This window comes from Myotis daubentonii, chromosome 6 (genome assembly GCF_963259705.1).
Source record: "Myotis daubentonii chromosome 6, mMyoDau2.1, whole genome shotgun sequence".
In the NCBI taxonomy this organism is placed as follows: Eukaryota; Metazoa; Chordata; class Mammalia; order Chiroptera; family Vespertilionidae; genus Myotis; species Myotis daubentonii.
The window spans coordinates 18,825,491-18,842,176 of record NC_081845.1 but is presented as its reverse complement, the minus strand read 5'-3'; the positions used below and the strand labels follow the sequence as shown (position 1 = coordinate 18,842,176).

General features: G+C 36.9%; 1 protein-coding gene across 6 annotated transcripts in view; it reads left to right on the top strand.

Annotated features, from left to right (window-relative positions):
• The window catches only part of PTPRK (protein tyrosine phosphatase receptor type K), a 478,052-nt gene that overhangs the window by 296,661 nt on the left and 164,705 nt on the right, over nt 1–16,686 (top strand). For all 6 annotated transcript variants that reach the window (XM_059700287.1, XM_059700286.1, XM_059700289.1 and 3 more), the window contains exon 7: nt 4,167–4,460. In XM_059700287.1, the coding sequence (XP_059556270.1) occupies nt 4,167–4,460 (294 nt within the window). The remainder of the gene's footprint in view (nt 1–4,166; nt 4,461–16,686) is intronic.

The window sequence follows — 16,686 nt, the reverse complement described above, 5'->3', positions numbered from 1 at the left end:
AGCCACACTGGCCAGGCCAAGTTTGAGTATAGTGTTGAAAAAAATTTCAAACAATAATGTACAAATTTTATATTTAAATTTTATCAATCAGGTATTCAGAACTACTTTTTTAATAAAAATAATTCTGAACATAAACAGTTTATATAGCACCTATGTTATTTGATGAAAGTTTTGCTTTCACTTTAAATGTGAGCAATGTGAAGGACAAATTAATATGGTACTACCAATAACTAGTTTGAAAGCATTGTCATAATGGTCATAATTAATGATGGGAATAAATGAATACTCTTTAATGGATTTTGGATTTTTTTAAAAAAATTGCTGTTACTAAATACACCCTCACTCTAATTTGTTATTCTTAATGATAGCATCTGTTTGTTTTCTACATTAACTCTCAATTTTTAATAATTAACTTGAAAAAATAATAAAATAATGAATTTGTTGCTTTATTGTGACTGTGTCTCCCTGGCCTTGTTATGTGAATGCTCAATGTGGAAAATAGCCTAGCAATTAGTAGTTACTGAATAAATATTTATCATAAATTTTGGAGGAAAAATCTTTTTTTTTTAATCCAGATAGCATTTTATTTTTTTGTGTTTTTTTAAAAATTTTGTTTTATTGATTAAAATATTACAAAGACTAGTACATATGTCTCCTTTTTATTTTCCCCCTTGACCTTCCCCGGCCTCCCCTATCCCCCAGTGTCTTGTGTCCATTGGTTATGCTTATATGCATGCATATAAGTCCTTTGGTTGATCTCTTACCCCCCTCTCCTGCCCCCCAACCCTCCCTGGCTTTCCCGCTGTAGTTGGACAGTCTGTTAGATGCTGCTCTGCCTCTGTATCTATTTTTGTTCATCAGTTTATAATGGTCTTTATTATCCATAAATGAGTGAGATCATGTGGTATTTTTCTTTCATTGGTTGGCTTATTTCACTTAGCATAACGCTCTCCAGTTCCATCCATGCTGTTGCAAATGGTAAGAGTTCCTTCTTTTTTACAGCAGCATAGTATTCCATTGTATAGATCTACCACAGTTTTCTAATCCATTCATCTGTTGATGGGCACTTAGGCTGTTTCCAAATCTTAGCTATGGTGAATTGTGTTGCTATGAACATGGGGGCGCATATATCCTTTCTGATTGGTGTTTCTGGTTTCTTGGGATATATTCCTAGAAGTGGGATCACAGGTTCAAATGGGAGTTCCATTTTTAGTTTTTTGAGGAAACTCATACTGTCTTCCATAGTGGCTGCACCAGTCTGCATTCCCACCAGCAGTGCACGAGTGTTCCTTTTTCTCCACATCCTCTCCAGCACTTGTCGTTTGTTGATTTGTTGATGATAGCCATTCTGACAGGTGTGAGATGGTACCTCATTGTTGTTTTGATTTGCATCTTTCAGATGATTAGTGACTTTGAGCATGTTTTCATATGTCTCTTGGCTTTCTGAATGTCCTCTTTTGAAAGGTGTCTATTTAGGTCCTTTGCCCATTTTTTGATTGGATTGTTTATCTTCCTTTTGTTGGGTTGTATAAGTTCCCTATAAATGTTGGAGATTAAACCCTTATCAGTGATAACATTGGCAAATATGTTCTCCCATGCAGTGGGCTTTCTTCTTATTTTGTTGATGGTGTCTTTTGCTGTGCAGAAGCTTTTTATTTTGATGTAGTCCCACTTGTTTATTTTCTCTTTAGTTTCCAATGCCCTAGGAGGTGTATCGGTGAAGAAATTGCTTCAGCATATGTCTGAGATTTTGTTGCCTTTGGATTCCTCTAGTATTTTTATGGTTTCCCGTCTTACATTTAAGTCCTTTACCCATTTTGAGTTTATTTTTGTGTATGGTGTAGGTTGGTGGTCTAGTTTCATATTTTTGCATGTATCTGTCCCATTTTCCTAACACCATTTATTGAAGAGACTGTCTTGACTCCATTGTATGTTCTTGCCTCCTTTGTCAAATATTAATTGAGCATAGTGGTTCTGGTCGATTTCTGGGTTCTCTATTCTATTCCATTGATCTACATGTCTGTTCTTGTGCCAGTACCAGGCAGTTTTGAGAAAAGTGGCTTTTGGAGGAAAAATCTTGAAAAAGACTCGCCAGTGTAGAGATGTAGGCCGGCTAGTCTTACCCCTTATGTTAAGGATGTTTGTAACTTAGGTGTACGTAAGGTGGAAACTATGCTTTTATACAATTAAGGTTTAAGGGCTACAACTGAAAATGCTTACTTCATCTCAATCTGTATCAGAAAATAAACCTGCTTATAGACTTTTTTGCATTGTATCTGATTCCAAACATGCATTTTCATTAAAATAGAAAATCCAGTTTGAAAAACACTGGCTGTCCTTAACTTTCCTCTATATGTATCTTCTCCATTTACCCCTATGGGGAGCATATTGTACAGTTGCATTCACGATCTCTCATATATGATTTGCTTTTTCTTTTTTAACAATATTGTTAGCAGCTTTATGGAGAGAAATTTCACACCACAAAATCCATCCGTTTCCAGTGATTTCTAGTATATTTAGATATTTGGTGGTTTCTAGTATTGTTAGAATTATGCAACCATCACCACAGTCAATTTTAGAACATGCTCATCACCCTAAAAAAAAAACCCTGTACACATTAGCAGTCACTCTCCATTCCCTCACTGCCCAGCTCCTAGCAGCCACCACCTACTTTCTATAAAGATTTGCAGGTCGTGTCAGAATCTCATTTCTTTTTATGACTGAGCCACATTCCATTGTGTGGATGTGCTACTTTTTGTTTATCCAACAGTTCTAAATATTGGACATTTTTGTTGTTTTTTATTGCAAAAAAATACTATATTCATTGATGTTATTGTGGATACAATGTTCCCTTTTTCCTGGATAGACACTGAAGAGTGCAATTAGTGCGACGTGAGGTAACCCTAGGTTTCACTTAAAGGAGCTCTTTGCTTTCTACAGCAACTGCACCACTTCAGTCTCACCAGTCTCTTCCATGTCCTCACCAACACTTGTTATTGTCGGACTTTTTTCTTTTACCCATCCTTGAGTCTAATGATGTTGAGCACCTTTTCTTGTGTTTGTCATGTCCATCTTCTTTGGAGAAATATCTGTTCAGATATGTTTCCAATTTTTCTCTTTAGCTGCTTGTCTTGTCTTGAGTCAAAAGAGTTCCAGAGGTATTCTAGATTGGCTTTCAGTCTTAAAAGGAAATCCTTAACGCAATTTTAAGGCAGTTGCAACTTTATTTAGATTAACACTTTTCTTAAAAGCCTTTTGGCTTTTGGAAGTGTTGTTCCAAAAGTAGTAGTTAGAATGTCTTCATGACATAACATGGACAGAGGTAGCTTTGTGAAGGCCCTCATAAAGTCCAGTATCAGATTTCAGCTACATTGTTATTAAATAAGGAAAAACTGTTCTAATTCATTATTCACCATTTCTATAAGTTCAGACATTGAAATAATGTTTCCTGATGTTTCAAGCAAAATATCTAAGCTATCAAAAATTAAATTGTGGTGTACCTTTAACATTTGAGTTTAATATTTGATGCATTGCCTTAATCCATGCTACTTCCAAAGGCCAGTGATCTGTAATGATTTGTGATTTTGCCTCAGTGTAAATTTTAGTTCATTAGACTCTAAGGTGGGGATGTGGAAAGGAGTCAGTACATGGATTAGCTTCTGATTTCTGCATTGCTGTGCCTTCCTCCTTATTTCATTAGACGTAAAAACCAGAGCAATAAAACACACACCACGCAGCCATGTTTCATGAATGAAATAATGAGTAAGAGGAGTATTCATTAATTTGAAGATTTGTAATGGTCTTAGGGCCTCAAGAAGGTCAAAGATCACTCTGTTAGCTAATCAGAGCTAGCCATTTCTAAATATTTTTTTTTCTTTATTTCACTTGTTTACTATCCTTTTGTAAGTTTATTGCCTGGAGAGGCATGATTTTAATAAGAGGAAACTTGTAATGCATCATATTCCATCTGTGAAAGTATTTGCTCTTTAAAAGTACAGATGTGGCACCACTCATGCCCTAGTTTTTTTTATGTATGTATTTATAAACATATACATTATTATGAATAAATTATTAAGCCTTTAGGCTTTGAGAGCCATTCATATATTTTGTATGTATTATAGTCTTTTGGATTTTTACTAATTACATTACACATTCCTCTCTCCTAGAACCACCAAGACCCATTGCTCCTCCCCAGCTGCTTGGCGTTGGGCCTACATATTTGCTGATCCAGCTAAATGCCAACTCCATCATTGGCGATGGTCCCATTATCCTGAAAGAAGTGGAGTACAGGATGACATCAGGTTCCTGGACAGAAACCCACGCAGTCAATGCTCCAACCTATAAGTTATGGCATTTGGATCCAGACACTGAATACGAGATCCGTGTTCTACTTACCAGACCTGGTGAAGGTGGAACGGGCTTCCCAGGACCTCCGCTGATCACCAGAACCAAATGTGCAGGTAACACTGAGTAGCAGGCCACTCTGCCTAGTGGCTACATCTTGCATAAAACATATAATGTACATACAATATTGAAAGTTCTAATTATTTGGTACATGGTACGATCGCACTATTCAAAGAGTTTCAGTGAATTTGGTAAATTGTAGCCTTGGTTCCGTCATAATTTGACTGATTTGGGAGCAGTGGGAGTCTTTCTCTACATTATTCAGTATTATTTTGTATCCGTAATCTTTTCTTGTATGGTAATATTGCTCAGTTTGCTTAAATTCACCCCCAAATCTCTGCTAGACACAGGTGAAAGTATTGAGAGCAAGCTTTGGCAATTCAAGCGTATGCTAATACCCTCCTGTGGTGTGGATATTGTCTTCCTCAACCATCGCAGAGGAATATCTGATAATATAAGAAGTGTTCCTCTGAACCAAGTTTCAGTGACCAGCCCTTTTATTCAGAAAATTCACTTGTTGAGGATTAAGTGTACAGCTACAGAATACACTCCCTATGCCTGAAATAACATATGGAGAAAACACAAAGAAAGAATAAAAAGTAATATATAACATAAATCATAGTTCCTTATTCTATCATGCTGTTATAGTGGAAGAAATTGTTAGCTATTTATTAAAAGCCACTGAAAAATTTAATCGTCTAAGTTATTAGATTATATTTTTCATTGCACTCTTTATTTTGTTATTGAACATAGTTTAGTTGAAAGACATTTTTTATTCTACCAAGCATTATGTTGAAACACCTGCAGAGTTAGTGCATGAATCTATGTGTCTTGAAACTTTAATGATCTAGATTCTGAAAATTGAAAAAGAAGACTGTGAGGATCTATGAAAACGCAAATGTCTATACAATGTCTTTTGTTTCTTGAACATCTGTTTAGCATTTACAATATTTTGGGGCTATCCACCAAGAATACAGATATCAAGTCAAAATAAAACCCATGAAATCACTTTTTATACTGCCATCCTTAAATATTTTTTAATCTGGCTTAATTTTATATATTAACATATATTATGTTTATATTGAAAGGTTTTCACAAATAGGAAGTTTAACTGCTCAGTCATTAGTCTCAATCATTAGTCTGAGATTTAGACAATAAAGATTCTACTAATTTTCTGATTATTCCTGTGATTGAAAAGCAGCTTAACTCAGAAGGCAGTGTATACATTTCCATGGTCCAACTAAAGCACACAATTTGCTTTACAGAATATCTGTACCGCTGTGTCCTTTCGTTCTAGGAAAATGTGACATATTGTTCTCATTGTAGTAGATGAACTTTCTAAGGGAGAGACATGTTCACACCACAAGCTCAACTAGTCAGAGGAATAATTTAAAGAGGAGACAGTTTTGAAGTTGAGAAGTAGCTCATTCTGTCTTTCGAAGTTAATATTCCATGCCAACAGGAAACAATGAACAATGGGGTTCATTTTACAAAGGAACCTACACACTTTCAAATAAAAATTACCTATTTCTACATTTAATTTTTATAGCTGTATACGAAGTAGAACCATAGTGGTAATTCTGCTGTGCCAGGAGTCTGCCTCTTGATGTCCTATGCTCAAACTTCTCTTTTAAATATCACATTTGCCTTCTTATTTTTATTTCATTTTCATCAAAATAAACAATTAAAAATTAACAGTATCACACAGTGTATTGCTGATAATGATGTAATTTTTGTTTAACTTGGGAATGATTGGATATTGGTTATTGATGTGAGGGCCAATGGAGATTGCCAGTCAATGGGATTTTGTTTTAAAGGTAGGTCTTCTGTATTAAGTGGATGCCAGCATGTTAATGAGCACTGACTAATCCTCATTGAATGCTTATGTTCAGAATCCATATTGAACTGAAATTAAAATGCATATTGAAATGCAATAAAAATATTGACTAGAAAAGTGTTTTGAGGTATTTTTAAGATTAATCTTACCTGTGTAGGAGGGAATAGAGTGAAAATAACATGCCCACATAACTTTTTTTAAATGTAAAAATGTCTTGACATTTTGGAACTATATTGGTTTTTTTTTTTTTCTAATTCTTTATTTGAGGAATATTTAATTTGTGGGCTCTGTAGTATACAGGGGTATCAGGCTCGCTCTTAGTTTTCATTTCAGCTGTAGAGGGTTTATTTGTTTTTAAAACTATCACATGTGGTAAGTCTTAGTCTCATGTTTGTTAATTTATTAATGTCCTCATAGTTATGTTTGATATAGATTTTTCTAGTAAAAAGTACTTATAGACTAGATATTTACATACATTATAGATTTGAAAGAACTTGGGGTTACTATTTTAAAAGGATTGTCTACTAATCTTGCTCAATTGTTAGAAATGGAGGGAAAGCTTATGAAAGCATATATTGTATTAACTCAAACAATTTTTGAAAAGCAGAAGTTGAATATAACTGATAAACATTAAATATCTAAATACAGAGTCAGTGTTGATTAACATTACAATGTCCATCTACTTCCCTTCTTCAAGATCCATAGCCTTTCCTCCAAATATAAGATTCCTCAGACTTACCAGGACTTACCCTGGCCTCAGCCTGGTGTCCTATAACAAGAAAATAGAACACAACTTATACTAACTATGCTATTATCTGATATTTAGTATGGATTTCAAAAGCTTAAACATTCTTCCTGAAATGGTTGTGTTTTCATGCATGCAAGCCCTTATCACAAGGGCTGGCATGTAGGGAGTGTTATGTAAAACATAGCCATTATTATTGCTCTTATAGTCATTATTAGTGAAGCTGTGTGATTGTTGTTTTTTTTTAATGAGCATGCATTACTTCAAAATTAAAACATCCTTTTGAAAAGCAAAAAAATGAAATTCTTTCTAATTTGGGGAAATGATTCCTCTGAAAACCCAAATATAGCCTTTGGATCAGTTTCCATCTAATTGTACTAACTTGTGCAAGCTCTGAATACTAGTTCTGTAACTCATTTCATTTTAATCAAGGCAGGGAGAATGCCAGAGTGTAGTTGGAGTGTTTTACCATTAATATCAGGTGATTGAATAAATGTTGACTATTTTGATACGCCCTACATGTTAGACCACTAGGAAGCCTAATCCTAATATATATATAAAGATCTAGGTGCCATCACGACCGAACGGGCGACCGGTCACCATGAAGTGCATGGAGCACCTCTCGGTCCCTACCCCCCTGCCCCCGAACTGCTCCCCATTAGGGGGGCCTGGCGGCGGGGCGGGACTGGGGACTGTTGAGTAGTGGTGGCGGGCTGCTTCGCAGGGTTGCCGTGAGCTTAGCAGAGCAGTCACTCAGGTGGCAGCGAGTTTCGCGGAGCAGTCGCGGGGCCGCGGAGCATTGCGGAGCGTCCAGTGGTGAGCTTCACAGGATGGTAGAAAGCTTCACAAAGCAGTTGAGAGGTGGGGGAGCCTCCCGGAGCATTGGAGGGGCCACGAGCATCAGGGAGCGTGCTGGCGCGGGGAGCTTCACATAGCATTGCAGGGCAGCAGAGGCCATGTGACAGAGGCCAGGCCAGACCTAGGGACCCTAACCGTGCACAATTTTGTGTGCACTGTAATAATAATAATAATAAAAGTGTAATATGCAAATCGATTGAATAGCTGAACAGCAGAACGACCATCTGGACTACTTCCCGATGAAGCCAGGGCTGCGAGGGCTGTGAAGGCCTACTCTTGCACGAATTTTGTGCATCGGGCCTCTAATAATAAGTATAAAATCTTTGTTGTGTTTGTGTCTGATACCAATTTCACATGAATTTCTTGAGATAACAAATATATGCTGATTATTTTCTGCCTCTGCAACATTCTTATTTTATTTTGGTGTAGCACAGAGGGAGAATATTTTGCTATAAAATACCAATCAAAAAGTACATTAAGTATAATTTACTATGTTAAGTTTTCCATTTTAATGTATTTAAGCCAATGAAATTTTATTTCTGGCAATAGTATATTTATTTTCTTGGTAGAAATCTGTCTATACATAATTGTACAGCAAGTTAATTAAATGGTTTTATGCATGTGTGTCAATGAGGAAATTTTGTATTTTAACACATTGATGTAGATTTTCATAGTTAAGTATTGATTAATACTGCTTTATAATTAGCATATGAAGTTAATTTATCATGATATTTTATTTTCCAACCAATCCTGTGAATTACATATATTATTATCTAATTTTGTAGCTCGTGAAAGTGAGACTCAGGAAAAATAGACAAGACTTGTCTCATGTTAGACAACTCAGCAGCTTTGGCTCAAACCCATTTTCTGAAAATGGGGTTTTACTTGATAAGCCTGAATTTTTTTCCATTCCCCCTACTATAGGTGATTTCTTTTTTCTTTCATGAATAAATGAAAGTACAACATACAAATCTGGGAGGGACATACATTTTTATAAATCATACCTGCATGGTTAACTTATTCCCTCAAAAACATAGTTTGATGTCCTTAACTTCACCTTTATTGAAAGCACAATTTATTAATGTGCTTAAAACTCAAGTTAAATATTTTAAACAGTCAAAGAAGTGTTAAAAAATGTTTTAATGTATCCTTATCTGAAAATGTCACACCTAGTTGCCAATGCTTTTCTTGTCTTTGTTTTGTTTTCTTTCTAAAGCACATTAAAATCATTTGGTGAGTGAAATTACCTGCTTCAGGGTCTCTCAAGTTAGGCCAGGTGGTCACTGCAGTCTTTGGGGGCTGTAGCCACCGATGCTTGCCTCCTGCTTCTCTGTGCACCTGCGGGTTTGATGATTTCACTCAGAGCTTTCAGCCTTACCCATGGTATTCACATAATGCTTCTTCAAGAATTTTATAAATTTTAAAGAAAGTATAAATGTGAAGTTGTCTTAAATGGGAAATAATTCAAGAACTCCATTAAACAATCAAAGAACGTATGCTTGTGCGTGTGCGTGTGTGTGTGTGTGTGTGTGAGTGTGTGTGAGTCTGTCTGTTTCCCCTGGGTATACCATCTGGTATTGAAGCTAAGAAAATACAGTTTCTCTTTCTCTTATTAAATGGAAATAAAATATGCCATCCTCCGAAATAGTCTGCATCACATGCTTTGGCAATTGCATTTTAAAATTGCTCTTTTAAATTGCCTTCTCCTTCTGGGTAACCCATTGTGGTGCTGTGCTATGATTAACTGACATTTGAGCAGCATCTCCCTCACGGGGAAGGTCAAGAGTTCAGGTTGTCCAGGATGTGATATATTTATACAGTTGGGAAAACTACTTTCTGTCCTTATATAGAGGTTTGATGCTCTTGGCAATTTTCAGTGAAACATGTAAATCTATGAAGCAGTCCAAAGGAGGGTGTCTTATTTTACACGTAAACATTTACTAAAAATGCATTTTTTCTCTCCTAAGTTCAAAATGGAAGGAAAAAGAAACAAAACTCAGTCATAGACCAGAAACCACTAGGTGAGGAATTGAATTTTGGCCTTATGGCTACAACTTCATCAGCAAAATGGAACTATATATTGATTTTTACTGTGGTCCAAGATAGTTATCAATCATAAAGACTAGGTATCATTGAAGCTCAGCCATGAGGTTAAAACAAAATAAACAACTTTTGTAAGAATTGGTTTGGTTTCCAGTGTAAGGCTGACATCTCTGTTTTCAATTGAAGGCTTATATCAATACTTATTTAAAAACTTGCTTAAGTGTGTTAATTTCTTATATATATGGTCTTCATATGGCTTCTTTATTGGTTTTGAGCAAGAATTTTAAAAAGAAATGCTATTATTTTAAAATTAGAAATAACCAATAAAAAGCTATAAGAAAAGCAATGGAAAGCAGTTCTTTAATTTTCATAAAATCTAAACATGTACAATTATTTTTTAGATTTTTCTTTTGGTGAGTAATAGCTCAGGTTTTTTTTCAGATCCTATCAAGAATATCTCAGTTTGAAAGACATTTATTTATTTAGTAAAATCATTTATTGGTTTCTTACTTTGATAACGGCACTGGGCTAAGTAATAGGTCTTCAAAGTTATGCAAGCAATGCCTTGCACTTAGGCCGCTAGTAATCACCAGGGCCAGACCTATCAACAAAGAGTAACATGCAAAGTGACAGAATCTAGAGGAAGAAGCTGTTCTTTAAGGGAGTGTTTAGATAAGCTGTGGCCAGGAAAGGATGCCTTTTAAGCTGCATCTTAAAAATTAGCAGTGAGTTTTTAAGGCAGAAAAGAATAGAAAATAAATTAAAATCAGAAGAACTCACATGGTGAGTCCAGTAGTATGTATTGCTGCTGATTTGGGGTCTGAACACAGATGAGGCATTGGCTATCTCTGAGATGTGGTGGGACCGAGGCTGCAGGGGGGATGTGGCCAGGTCTGGCATGTCCAGGCTGCTCTCCTCTTGTTTTAAAGAAGCAGATCAACATGACCAGATTCACCTATATAAAGTATCGCCCCATCTGTGGAGGATGAGTTTGAGCTAAGGAAAGACTGGGGGCAGGGAGACTAAGAAAACATGCTTAGAAAAATTTTAAAGTATGCTGGCTGTCATCTTCTCTACAGTATGTCTCGCTCATTTTCCATCAAAAACAGGCAATTTGACATTCCTGGCAAATATTGTCATTCCTAATAATCAAGAAAGTTCCCTTCATTAAAGGATTTTAAAGTCATTTTTTTAGGTGATCTAACTTTATTGTTTGAGTTACTTTTGTTTTAAAAATATCTACATTTTCCAATGTCAGTAACACTTATGCAAAACCCATTGTACAACAGAGTATTTTAGAGGAAAAATTATGAAAAATTGCAGCTACTGTGTATTTGATGAGATGTATATATTTTATAAATTTATTGAGGTGAACGTTGTCTGCATTGTCATGCTTAGGACAGCAGAAGATGCAACATTAGTATGACAGGATTCCCACTCATCAGTAAGGGACACTCTAGTGTTAGAACCGTAATATCAAAAACATAATAAGTGATATAATAAAAATACAAAGTGCTCTTTAAATTCAGAAATGAGAAGGAAAATTTCTGACCAAAGTTTGTTTTCTCAAGTAATATGCTTGAATGCAGTATTAACCTTGTTTTCTGAATAGAGCTGGGTTAACACTTCTGTTGAAGGAACCCACAGTCTTATCCCTGATTTCTTAACTATGAAACAATGCATTCAACAATGTTTAGCCTGTTGTCACCATTAGGATAATTTACCTTTTCCCTGTCTACCAACACATAGTGAAACTATATGCCAGATGGCGGTATTAAATATAATTCATATTTTACTTTAAATCATCAAAATAACTTGTTTGGTTTATTTGAATTCTCTTGGGGTTTGTGGATTATAGAAATGTTGTTTTAAATTTCTATGGGGCATATATTTCCATGGGGGGGGGGGGTGGAGATATAATATAATTAATTTCTGTTAACTCTGCTAATGATCTAGGACCTCCCAGCATAAGACTCATGAAGTTGAACAAATATGAAAATCATCTTTCCACCTACCTTTTCTGTTCCTTTTTTTTTAACCTCCGAAAGGGATGTCTAGTTAACCATATATGCAGTCCAGGGAATGTTTCCTTATAGGGAATATCTTTAGTAGCTGTGTAATTAAGTTTATTAAATAGAGTTGGGTTGCTTTGAGCTCATAATTGTCTTGTAATTTACTTGGTTGCTAGAAAGCATTTGTTAACCAGTAAAAATGAAACAATTTTATTTATCTGTAGTACTTTACCACATGCTGAGTCTGTTAAGGATATCATTAGGTACTCTTTTTATTGGCTTCGTTTGTTTTTATTGAATTTTGCATACTACAATAAAGCTGACAGGTGGAAATGATTTGAATAATAGCATCAATCCCATTAAGTGTCCTAGATTTTTTTTCTGGTCCTAGGTCTTTTTTTTTATTATCAGAAAGTAGAAATAATATATATATATATATATATATATATATATATATATATATATATATATATATATATATAAGTGATAATAACAGAAGAGTGTCTGAAGGAGAAAATGACCTAGATAGAATAAAAATGCTATAGATCTGGATAGGGAACACTAAAGGATGAGTGAATGTAGAGATGAGTTCAAGGGACTAAACCTGTGAGTTTCTGACTTCTCTGAGTGTGCCATTGTGCTTACACCAGTGCATAGGCTTGTCCTTGATTTTCTTCCTCCTTTTTACCCAGAGAATCTACCTCTGTTTTCAGTTGTCACCCCCTTGTTTTTCTCCCCTTAGTTAAATTATAATTTACTAGAGGCACAGTGCATGAAATTCATGCACTCGGGGGTGGGGGTGTCCTTCAGCCTAGATTGTGAGGGGGCACTGGTGCATGATTGGGTCTGGGGAGGGACGCAAGAGGTTGGCCAGCCCGGGAATGATTGTGGGAGGGCTCCCTGGCATGTCTGGTCCATCTCGCTCAGTCCCGATCAGCTGGACAACAGCAGCAAGCTAACCTACTAGTCGGAGTGTCTGCCCCTTGGTGGTCAGTGCCCGTCATAGCAACTGGTCTACCAGTCGGCTGTCTGCCCCCAGTAGGCAGTCACGTCATAGCAAGCTTTTGAGTGATCTTAGCATATCATTAGCTTATTACGCATTGATTGGTTGAACGGACAACCGGACACTTAGCATATTAGGCTTTTATTATATAGGATTTTCTTTACTTTGGGATAGGAAAGAAAATTCTTTAATTGCGTCTGTGCCTCCCCAGCCCCCCAATGGAATCACATTTTCTTGAGCAGGAGTACAGATTCATGATTATTCTTAAACTCACTTATCCAGACCCATCTTAGTTATAATAGCATTTTTAGAAAATGTTGGTCACTCTACAATTTCTTGAAGGAAAAAAGAATCCTATCTAATAAAAGACAAAAAGGGTAATTAACCGCACCTCTGCTATGCTTCCCATTGGCTAATCAGCGAGATATGCAAATTAACTGCCAACAAAGATGGCGGCCGGCAGCCACACAGCTGAAGCGAGCAGGAGGCTTGCTTGCTCCAGTGATGGAGGAGGCCGGGTTCCCTGCCTGCGGTGGCCCAGCTCTGAGCTCCGAAAGCAACAGCTCCAAAAGCAACAAAGTTTCAATTATAGAAGCCAAACAAACCCCAGATATCTGCTTTCAGCCAGCTGCGGCCTCAGAGCTGGGAGCGCCAGTGAAGGCAACAGAGTTTCAATTATAGAAGGTAAATAAATCCCAGAATTTAAAAAAAAAGAAAAAGAAAAAAAGCAGAGGCTGGGAGCTTAAGTTGCAGGCCAGCCTGAAAACGGCCCTCAGCCCCTTACCCGGGCTGGCCAGGCACCCCAGCGGGACCTCCACCCTGATCCGGGACACCCTTCAGGGCAAACCAGCCGGCCCCCACCCGTGCACCAGGCCTCTATCCTATATAGTAAAAGGGTAATATGCAAACTGACCCTAACAGCAGAAAGACTGGGAATGACTGGTCACTATGACACAGACTGACCACCAGGGGGCTGACGCTCAATGCAGGAGCTGCCCTCTGGTGGTCAGTGCGCTCCCACAGGGGGAGCTCTGCTCAGCCACAAGCCAGGCTGATGGCTGCCAGTACAGCGGTGGTGATGGGAGCCTCTCCTGCCTCCTCAGCAGCGCTAAGGATGTCCGACTGAAGCTTAGGCCTGCTCCCCGCTGGCAAGTGGACATCCCCCGAGGGCTCCCAGGCTGCCAGAGGGATGCCTGATTGCCAGCTCAGGCCCAATCCCCCGGGGAGCAGGCCTAAGCCAGCAGGTGGTCATCCCCTGAGGGGTCCCAGACTGCGAGAGGGCACAGGCTGGGCTGAGGGACCTTCTCCTCCCCCCCCCCCCCCCCCCCGGTGCACAAATTTTTGTGCACCGGGCCTCTCGTAGTGTATAAAGATGTATCTTATTTTCATCATTTAAATTGACTCTCAGCTAAATCTGAAGACTGGATCATTATCTTAGTGTTCCATTTTTTTGGTCTTCACTGTCTTTCCACAAGTTACCGCTTTATTATAACTAATAACTGCTGGAGGGATGACTCCCCTGCTCTTTTTCTTCTTCACCAATCTGCATATAAAATGCAGAGAGGAAAAAAAAAAACATATTCCAAGATAAAAGTTATGAGTGAATCCTAATTTTGAGTGTTCTGTAAGTTCTATTAAACTTTGTAAATCTCCTAAAAACTTTTAAAGGGCAGAAATTCATGCCTTTTATATCACCCCAAGCAAGATCTGTGCAAATTTGACTGTCACTACATATGACATGACCTAGAAGTCATGAGTGATGTCCATTTTAATTGTCTCAGCCAAATCATATTAGTAAAGTTTGAGTTTAAACCGCTCATCTTTCATTCTCTGCCTTGGTTGTTATTTTCCCACCTCTACATAGTCCTTCACAATAAAGGAATAATAAACAATCAGAAAAAAAATTTATCTTTACTTGTTAGTTACTTCATTTTTAATCAGATACTGTATTTTATCATGTAACATCTACCCCTTAAAATAAATAAATAAACATCATATTTTTGTTCTAATGTTACATGTGAATCTGTAATACTTATTGTTAAAACAAGGCTTTGCTTTATATATGTATTAAATAAATATATATAGCTCCATTTTGACAGTAATTATAGAAGGTAAGAAAATAATTTCTGTTCTAATTATTAGGTATTTCTATAAATCAAGAGCATCTAAAGTGCTTGCTCATATTTCAGAGTAAAGTTTAATGGAAATTATACTATATTGATTTGCTGGAAGTGTTTTCTCTAAGATTCATACACATGAATCAAGGAATGGATATCTAGTTTTGAAATATAAATGGCAGTAATCTTTTTTTACATACTGCATTAATTTTTAACTTCTTTTTTGCCACCCAGTAAATTATTACACTATAGAAAGTTTAAGAATATGTCTTAAAGGTGTAATTTCTTCAATACTAAACAATATTATCTTAAGCTTTTCTTCATTTTGCCACCTTTATATAATGACATTTGAAAGCACAATGCTTTCAGGAAAAACCCAACATAATTTAAAAAAAAATTGGTATATTGATGAACTTGTGATTGTTGGATGAGTATATTAAAGTCATGAAGGGATCAATGAGGAAAAAGGGGGGCATCTGTAATATATTCAGCAATAAAGATTAAAAAAAGAATTGCAAAATGAAAATAACAATAGCTGTTCACTCACCAGAAGATGTTCCTTTGGTCCTGTTTTCCTTCAGTATTTGGCCAATGAATTTTGAATTCTTACTAGTCAATGGTAGAGCTGGACATAGGGTGTTGGAGAGAAGACAACATTTTTCTCATTTATTTTTTAAAAAGTGTTTTTATTGATCTTAGAGAGAGAGGAAGGGGAGAGGGAGAGACATATCACTGTGAGAGTTAAATCCCTGCCGCCTGCCTCCCACATGCACCCCGACTGGGGATTGAGCCCACAACCTGGACATGTATCCTGACCAGGAATCCATCCCAAGACTTTTCAGTGACTGGATGACGCTTAACCAACCAAGCCACACAGACCGGGGCTCATTTATCTTGTTTTTAAAACGTGAAATTAACAAGTAACTTACGTAACATGTAGATCCCCTTCTAACAAGTGACTGTGGAAACTGAATGATCATTGTATTTAATTTTACTTAAATAAGACCCCTCCTCCCCCCCGTATTTCCACCTCATATAACATCAATCAATAGAACACAGAATGCTGCTTGATTTGAAAGCAACAGGGAGAAAACTTTTTCTCTGAATCCTCCTTCCAGATGACTTAGATAATCCTTTAACGTCTGCCCCTACTTCACTCTGGCTTACTGTCTGTCCACAGAGGGAAAACCTCATTATTTTAAGGCTAAGGTCCATCAATGAATCGTTACTTTGGGAAAAGGTCAGCTCTTTGAATTCAATTAATATTTGATTTTTTTTTCAGCTTAATTAAACCAATTTGGGTTTTCTTTTAAAATTTTGCAATTAACTTTAGCTGTTTGGATATCATCTTAAAAATTATATTACGGGGTACTGAGGAGTACTAAAAAGCAGGATCATTATTTTTTTCACTCCCTTTCATGTTTCTCCATTCTCTCCTGGTGAATTCTGTATCGTATGTATGTGTGTGCACTGTGTGCTCGAACAATAAGCTCTGCTCTGCTCAGGAGGAGGAAATGTGCCAGGGGTGCGCTAAGCACCCCTAAACTAAAGGCCCCTTGCTTGAAGGTCCAGATTTTATAAAGAGCTCATTAGAACTCAAGCACCCCAATCATTTTTATAAATATAAATTATATATAGCAGCATTACACTAAATTTTGCAGATGGAT